This window comes from Penicillium cataractarum, assembly GCF_028827025.1.
Source record: "Penicillium cataractarum strain IBT 29864 chromosome Unknown utg000002l, whole genome shotgun sequence".
NCBI classification, from domain to species: domain Eukaryota; kingdom Fungi; phylum Ascomycota; class Eurotiomycetes; order Eurotiales; family Aspergillaceae; genus Penicillium; species Penicillium cataractarum.
The window spans coordinates 1-8444 of record NW_026622738.1 but is presented as its reverse complement, the minus strand read 5'-3'; the positions used below and the strand labels follow the sequence as shown (position 1 = coordinate 8444).

The window sequence follows — 8444 nt, the reverse complement described above, 5'->3', positions numbered from 1 at the left end:
TTTAGCTTAGGAAAATGCCAGCTGTACCATCTCTAGCGCCCGAATCCAAAAAAGCCGAGAGCGATCTACCAAGCCCACCACCGCAGTGGCGGTACCCCATCCAATTCGGATCTCCTTTTGCGCCATGGGCGCAACCGACCGCCACCGGGCCAAGTGAACTGATCTCTATCCATAACATACTCAGAGAAATTGCTGGACACGCCTGTATGTCCCACCGTTTGCATTGAACTCAGATCATCTGCGACTTCTGGAGTGCCGGTTCTTACCACTCCACATCGACGACCCGATTAAAGCGCAGGCCTAATGACCTGCCCAGAGCAGTTGGGATAACGATGCTTTCGCCGCAGAGGTTGAACCGAAACTCCCAATACCGGCCTTTCGCGTGGTAGGCGATGATGCGAACTGCCCCTCCTGCCTGAGCATTTGCTATTCGTCTCTTTCGCATCTTCGCGGCCTTATTCCGCTTCTCTCTGAATTCTGGAACTATTACGTAGCTGTTAATTTGACGTTTCTGGCCGACATGGCAAAGAGACTGTCTGGCACCACGTAGCCCGGGTTTAGGTTTTCTGTCTTCTGGAACTAAATTCTGGGTTGCCTGCTTCTTTTTCCTCAGGACGTATGAAATCCTCTGGACTGCTCAATGGATATTGTCTGCTCTATGTCGGCGTTCTATGTGGAACGGGCTAGAACACATTGGTTACAGGGATGCTTACTTAGGCTCTCCATGGAAAGTCTAAGTAAAAGTCAAAAATACTCGCCATACTTTGTAAGGGTCCGAATGATTCCCGTATAGGACATAGCTGGGACTAGCTTACCTCCTATTCGCAAGACCAATTCGGCACCGGCAATGTAGCGTCATGATCAATCTCAACATATAACAGGAGAATTATGGTTTAGATATACTAGTGGAAATCTACGTCAATGATGTACCATACCACCAATCAAAGCATTGTCTGGGTATCAGATCCTGCCACATGCGGCCGCGTTAATCTAGGTACTGGATGTGCCGTTATGTGCTTCCCCACGGAGACTCTGGGACGCTTCGCCTGGTTCTTTGGTAGAAAAAAAAAAAACTGGGGCTGACAGTGGCACCATATACCGGGCCGGAACCGTGGTTTGGTAGTTCAATATTTGGCCGTGAGTTCAGCCCACAAATAAGATGGCGTACAATGTGCGCGGATTAGGAATGCGCTTCCACCAAAGATGATCAAAATTTTTCCGCGCGGTTGGTATCGAACCCCCAAGGGCAGAGCAATTCATCCCCACAAAGTTTGTGCGAGTCCAACATAGTACAGCCTTAGACAATAGCGATACTTCTAGGCTCATGAATCCTCAAACGGCAGCCACACCACCCTAGGTATCCAGTTGCCGTGGGCACATGAAACTACGAATCTATTAACACAGGGGGACCGAGCACTCAGCCTCTTCCCTTCAACTTACTTTGAAATTAGCGGCCGGAAGTGGGTGACAGCCGTCAATTTCTTGTACGCCAGATGACGCACGTCGGTCATCCGACTGCAATTCGGTAACCAGCTTCATCTGTTGTTCGTGTTTCGTCCTCGCCGCCAAGCCATACTCTACATTCAGCTGACAACTTGTCGTGTGATCTTCTCAGATCCCAGCATTGGGTCCGGAGCGTATGGTGAGACTTTGGGGGCATCACCATGACGGAAGCATCTTTGTCACAGGTGGCGACTTGGTGCGTTGTTGAGTATAAATTCAGGGGCCAATTCAATCGAACAGTCTTCGATTTAAACAAGACAAGTTAACCACGATTGACTATTGTCTTATCGAACTGGAACACATTGAGAAACACTGGTGCGGAACGGCAGTTGGCCCACCCAAACCATTCATTATGCCCCACCAACAACCTACTATTGACCCTACCAGGGCCAATTTCTACCAGGAACTGAGAGGAGCTGTCGGCGCCGAGGCACTACAGACCCTTGACCCCTCGGTCATTGAGGCTTCTCAGCTCGAAAATTTGAAGCCAGCACCCGGCACGTCTACCACAGTGCCGGCAAAATACACATGTGCGACGCAGAAACCCATGCCAACAACTTTCCAAGAGAGTGCCCATACAGCGGCACTTCAGGTTGGGCTTGGGAAAATTATTCCACGCTGGAAGACTGGCCCCAATAAGTCCGTCAATTTTGCGGCCTTTGCAAACGGGTACCCGAAGCCAGATTTGGCACTTATCGCTGCCCAAGCGTTAAAGCAAGCAGCTGACGAATGGAACAAACTTGAACTAGGCGTGCAACTCAAATGGGTAGCTACGATTGAGGATGCTGCATTTGTCCTCTCCTTCGCGGGCAGTCAAGATGGAGTCCTCGCCGAGGCGTTTTTTCCGAATGAGGAGGACCTGAACGTGCTTAACGTATACAATGCAGCATTCGAACCAGGCACTGTGCAGTACTTGAAAAATATTTTCTTGCACGAGCTTGGTCACGTCTTGGGTCTCCGTCATGAGTTTGCACCAGAGCTGGAGGATAATGCAGACAACTACACTGTGCAAATTGGTCCACGTAACCCGCTCTCGGTGATGGGGTATGAGTTCCCGCCTCAGATACAACCTTCTGACGTGGAGAATGTGAAAGCATTCTACAAATTCCCCGGAACAGCTCTTGGATGGAAAGAAGCACACACCAAAACTCCGCAAAAGTCAATGTTGTTGATTAAGGACTATGATGCAAACAACTGAGAAGTTAGGATTTGCTCTGCCGTTACCAAAAGCTTGCAGTGTACCAAAATTTGTCCTTATCTTTATCTAACTGGAAAGGTTTGAAGAATCATTGCAGTGGCTATGAGTTCAAATAACTTATGGAGATATTTTGTCCAAAAATTACATTGCTTCCACCATAAGGCTCATCAACACTTTAAGCCCCTGGTTGTTGTCACACGCAATCGACCTGGGTTCTCAGAGAGCAGCACCGAGTACAGTGGATTTCGAAAACAGATTACCCCCTGATCGACCCCATCCCATTCACCCGCAGACCTCGTTGCTCCGGTTTGCGTGCCCCTGGCGTCTAGGTGCGTTGCCGTCGTCGCGTTGCCCCATCAAATCTTCCTTCCCGCAGGATTCGGCACATCTGGTAATAGAAGGGGAATGTCGGAGAAAGATGGCGGAGGGACAGGATAGACGAGAACGAAAGTAATTTCCTGGTTCAGGTTTTTAGCGGCTGCCTAGCTGTTGCTGATAGAGCCGACCTGGCTGAAATTTGTATTTCTCTATTGTACATGCTCGAGACTATTGTGACACCAGGGACTTGCTGCTCAGAATAGTTCCTGCCCTATGTATGGGGAGAACCAAGTTGATTTTCACTCGACTTTGAATTCATTTTGTATAAATATCCTCCTGTATACGCCTGTAAGAATATACTCTACGAGTCAGGGTAGGTGCCTGTCAATCAGGTAGGAGAGAGGAACCAATTCAATTGTGCGAAAGGTCAAAGACTGTTTCTTGAGGAATGTAAAGCCTCCTCATCATGGATCAATTTATATACAGTCTCATTGCTCAAACAGGAAGGAGATGCATCCTGGGTAGAAGGATAGGAGCGGGGAAAACACGAGGCCTGCGTAACCTCTACCCAGAGATCTTCCCTGCAGAGGTTCGTACACGTGTTGGCAGTGAAGCCCTAGCGAATCCTCACCGAAAGCCTTCCGGCTTATCAGATCCGGATAGCCTGAGGCATCAACACTTTGGGAATAACCTCATGTCAGGGTATGTCATAACAGGGGCTGACAGACGTAGGCGAAATCAGATACAAACAAGCCTTCATGTAGGTTCTAGTTAGATTCTGTCGTTTTCCTGAATGCGCGACTCGGGAGAAATCGAGGTTCTTCGTGCCGTTCTGTCAGGTTCGGCACGGTCCGACTCCGATTCGAACCTGACAGAACCTGACGATGGTGGGCCTCTCTAGCCAATTAGTATAGTTCAAGAGTAATGGCCGGTTTATATTAAAATCGACGTATCTATGCCCTCGCTCAGCTCGAGTTAGTAGCCCTGTCTCCTGGCCTTCGCTAACTCCCTAATTTCTCGCCCACAAGATTTCTTGTACGTCTCTTTTCCCACTCTCTACTCCCGAGTTCCACCATATTGACTATGTCACAGGCACGGAGTCAAGCCTCCAAGTTCTCTGATAGCTATCCCTCATCTATCTTTGAAGGGAACCCTCTCGTAAATTTATCTTTCCTCCCCTTAGATGATCCGCAGTCATTCATTCCTGGTGCGCTATACGGCCAGCAGCCCCCTACTTCTACGCTCGACGTTGAATTTATACGGCCACGGCGACCTATCCCTATCCCTGCGACGTTAGAACGCCTTGGCCCTTCGGAAAAACAGAAACCCTATCTACTCTGGAGCCTAGAAAATGAATGATGGCTTCTGCGAGTGGTGGCGAAAAACAGAGTTTGGAAGTCGGATGAAACGAACAATCTTTGAAAATAAACGCCAGGCAGATTGTTGGAGGCATTTTCACCAGGTGGCAGGTATTCAAGATGGGACACCGAAGGTTATGTGTAAACAATGTTGCCATGTCCTTCACCACCCAGCGGACGGCCACCGAGGAACGTCGTCTATGAGGAAACATATTCAGGGGCCTAGCTGCCGCAGGGAATCATCCCAAGGGAATGATATCAGAACGCTATTACAGGAGAAAGTACTTTCATCCCTTTGACACCTATGTATCTTTTTGATCCCTACTAAAACCTATTCTCTTAGGCACACTCTGCCCCTCAAAAAGCTACCTTTACCCATCAGGCCTGGATAGAGGGCGTAATCTCGTTCATCACTGCCCTACGGCTACCATTTCAGCTAGTCGAGCACCCTCAATTCCATGCATTGATTAAGATAGCTCGGCTAGCCCCATCTTTCCCTGAAATCCCTTCTGCATACACCGTCCGGCGCCAGCTTCGAGAGATGGTTCAAGAACGCCAGCAGAGTCTTCTTCTAAGGCTTCCTAAAGGTGCTAAACTTTCGATCGCGCTTGACTGCTAGACGTCACCATTTCGCCAGGCCTTTATAGCTATCACTGGCTATTTTATCGATGCGGATTAGAACTACCGCGAGATCTTACTTGGCTTTAAGCCACTTTATGGGTCCCATAAAGGTTCTGATCTTAGCGTGGTTCTCCTTGACCTACTCCAAAAACATCGGATTGAAGATCTCGTGCTGACTGTGACTACCGATAATGCATCTAATAACTTCACATTCATTGAAAGTGTGCAAAATTCTCTCCAGTCATTCGAGCTACCAAATCAGACGCCGATTATCCGTATGCCCTGTATGGCACATGTGATTCAACTCAGTCTGAATGCGCTTCTTGGCAAAATGGAAGCGGTCCCAAAGAATGACAAAGAAGAGGTGGAATGGATCGAGGCAGAGAATAACGCCCGGCGAGAAAATCGAGAAATTGTGCTTACCTTAATAAAGTATGATATCTTCCCTTGACTATAATATTGTGCTGAATACTAATGCTAAACTAGGTTCGGCGACTAGCGGTCTGGATTAACAAAAGCTCTCAACGCCGAGAGGCCTTCTTGAATCTCCAGGCGAAAGAGCCAAAGCTTCTTCCAATGCAAGACGTTAAAACTCGCTGGAATTCAACATTTTTGATGTTACGCCGAGCTAAACGACTGCGGGCTACATTTGATGAATACTGCCCTGAATACGATCTCCAGGACCTCGTGCTTTCACCAGATGAATGGCGACAAATCGACTACCTTCTTACAATCACACAGCCATTCTTTACTTTCACAACCACCCTCTCAAAGACTAAGGATGTGTCGGTCCACATAGTCTTTGGTATCTACAATATGCTCTTTGATCATCTTGAAAAGTCTATAGCACAGCTTGCACGGAAAAAAGTGAAATGGAAAACAACGATGATGTCTGCCCTACAGCAAGCAAAGCAGAAGCTATCAGACTACTATGCTCAGACCGATGAGATTCATGGTGATCTTTATGCGATTGCTACAATTATAGCGCCACAGACTAAAGTTCATTTCTTCCCTGGAAAAAATTGGACAGGGACATACCGTGCTCAGTACCGCAAGAGTCTCGAGAAATACCTCGAGCCATATCAACAACGATATTGGGAGTCACAGCCTACAGCAAATGGACAATCTTCGGCAGAGCAGATCTCTGAGCTTGATATCCTTATCACACCGGACGTATCTACCGAGAATCAAACGAATGGGCTTAGTGAACTTGATCGATATCTTGGGATCAGTAAGCTACCCCCTCATCCGTTATTTATGTCTTACTTATCTTTAACGTAGGCACTCGTATGATAAATCCACGTGTGTTTTGGAAGAATAATCAACATGAGTTCCCTATACTCGCAAGTATCGCACGGGACGTTCTCTCGATTCCTGCTACAGGCTCTGGTGTTGAGCGGTTATTCAACTCTGCTCGTGACATCTGCCATTACCGCCGAGGCTCCTTGAAGCCCAAAAAAATCAGCGATCTTATGATTTTTATGTGTACGACAAGATTTCAGATTGAATCCGAGCAGCTTGCGTTCATTGAGGAGTATCTCACAACACAAGAGATACAGGCAGTAAGTGAAGAACAGGATGCCCAGAAACCAAAGGGGCCTAAGGGGCCTAAGGAGTGCAAGGATGAATTTGATCTGATTAGTGACGACGAAGATGCTCTCGCAGCCACATCGGAGACCTTGCCTGTACCTAGTAGGATCGCACTTGGTAAAAGGCCAAGGAAAGATGATATAGAGAACCCGGAGCCACTGATTGAGCTGGATGATGAGGATGAAATCCCCCTGCCTGATATTTGCGACCACTATGGAGAAAGTAGTGCAGAGAGGCGTACATCAGGGCGGGTCCCAAAGCGTTCCAAACGAGATGACAATGAATGGGAGTATCCCAAGCCTTAGCATAAGTGGGAACCTCACTTTTAATTCTATTCGCCTGTTGTTCTCTAACTCCTTCCTATCTGCTGTAACTACATTCTCACTCAATTGTAAGCTAAATACTCAAAAATACAGGCAAAATCTTCATAAAATATGCACATCACGGGAATGCATATGTTTGCAGTGTTTGTGGAACCTGCGATTCTATTAGAATCGAACCGTTCAGGTTCCAACATTAGTAGAACCGGACCGCGACTCTAAGGCCTGGAACCTGGAACCGCCAAGACCCAGGTTGTGGCTCGGATCGAATCGGCTGAGTCGCGACTCCCTACAAGGTCTATGCGGGTGGGTCCGCCATCTGTCAGGGTAGGGTTCCCGCTTGGTACACAACAAAGCAGCTGTATATCGCCTGAATATCGACCACAACATTCCTCTTCTCGACGTTCTATTCGATCTCTGTCGAAAGATACAGTGGCGACCGTTATTGCCTTCCATGTCGGAAACAGAGAGCAAGACCTTCAAACCCTAATCATATGATGTGCCAATCCTAATATGAATCGCATGTAAATTACCGCTTTTGTACTTACTCAGTAATGATACCTGGTCTTACAGTAATGGTACCCGTATGTTACGCGGAGGAGTCTGGAACTAGAACACGGCCTAGAAGGTTCTAAAAGCCAACCGCACGACCGTTCCGCTTGTTAACTGTTACATAGTACATAATTTCCTGTTCCATCTCTTGGTCCCTCTACTGCAGAGAGCCTAGAGCTTCTGCGGGTGTACGTCTCTAGCTAAGTTGGTAGATTTTGCTTAATAGTAGATTTCCTAGCTAGCTGTACTGCTGTTGATTAACCTAGAAGCGTAACGAACCATGGCACCAAATAAGCTCAATCCGCGCTAAGCTTATCTATCATACGATACGTCGCATGAACTCTTCAAATCTCCTTTCAGGGCGAGGTAATTTGGTATCTACTAGTATGCGCTCAGGCGAATGAGGATCAAGCGGAATCAACTAAAAAGAATGAATTGATTGATTGTCCATTAAATGAGTGGCAGGCTGAGCATATGTTAAATATCCATCTGCAGTGTTGGTTCATAGTTGATATATGGATGAGATCGATTCCGCCGTGTCTTAGAGAACCCATGGGATACTCGAGAGTGACTTGACAGTATTGTCTCGGAACCCCGTAATTGCATACAAAACAGTAAGAAAGGTAGGGGACGAAGGAAACCAATAGGGGGCAGATAACTGCTCCACTTTCCTCGTCTTCTCCTCAATGGCTACAGCTAGTACTAGTAAGGCCTAGGCTTGTCCAGCCATGTCCGCTATACTCAATCCTATAACACCAAACACTCGCACTATTATCATCACGAAGTCAATGACCTCACCAAGTTATCCAGGTAATGCCTAGCCGTAGACCCTTGGCTATTAAGTTATATTTTATAACTCCGCAGGTGTTATATAAGATGCTAACGGTTAGGGTTTTTAGTTAGGGTTTAGGGTTTAGGGTTTAGGGTTTAGGGTTTAGGGTTTTAGGGTTTTTAGGGTTTAGGGTTTAGGGTTTAGGGTTTTAG

General features: G+C 47.2%; 5 protein-coding genes across 5 annotated transcripts; 4 read left to right on the top strand and 1 right to left on the bottom strand.

Moving 5' to 3' along the window:
- Positions 1-262: 262 nt before the first annotated feature.
- On the bottom strand, positions 263-445 carry N7496_002079 (uncharacterized protein; the record flags this gene model as incomplete). Its single annotated transcript, XM_056695010.1, has 1 exon — positions 263-445. One exon carries the CDS (start codon positions 443-445, stop codon positions 263-265), a length of 183 nt encoding a protein of 60 aa, XP_056557222.1.
- Positions 446-1855: 1410 nt separating this feature from the next.
- N7496_002078 (uncharacterized protein) lies at positions 1856-2701 on the top strand (the record flags this gene model as incomplete). Its single annotated transcript, XM_056695009.1, has 1 exon — positions 1856-2701. One exon carries the CDS (start codon positions 1856-1858, stop codon positions 2699-2701), a length of 846 nt encoding a protein of 281 aa, XP_056557221.1.
- A 1401-nt stretch (positions 2702-4102) lies between these two features.
- Positions 4103-4367, top strand: N7496_002077 (uncharacterized protein; the record flags this gene model as incomplete). Its single annotated transcript, XM_056695008.1, has 2 exons — positions 4103-4311; positions 4343-4367. The coding sequence occupies 2 exons, from the start codon at positions 4103-4105 to the stop codon at positions 4365-4367; spliced, it is 234 nt and encodes a 77-aa protein (XP_056557220.1).
- Positions 4368-4370: 3 nt separating this feature from the next.
- N7496_002076 (zinc finger BED domain-containing protein) lies at positions 4371-4996 on the top strand (the record flags this gene model as incomplete). Its single annotated transcript, XM_056695007.1, has 2 exons — positions 4371-4658; positions 4721-4996. 2 exons carry the CDS (start codon positions 4371-4373, stop codon positions 4994-4996), a joined length of 564 nt encoding a protein of 187 aa, XP_056557219.1.
- A 49-nt stretch (positions 4997-5045) lies between these two features.
- Positions 5046-6893, top strand: N7496_002075 (uncharacterized protein; the record flags this gene model as incomplete). The annotated part of the gene is given in 4 exon segments (XM_056695006.1): positions 5046-5097; positions 5109-5413; positions 5485-6229; positions 6280-6893. 4 exon segments carry the CDS (start codon positions 5046-5048, stop codon positions 6891-6893), a joined length of 1716 nt encoding a protein of 571 aa, XP_056557218.1.
- Between the last annotated feature and the right edge of the window lie 1551 nt (positions 6894-8444).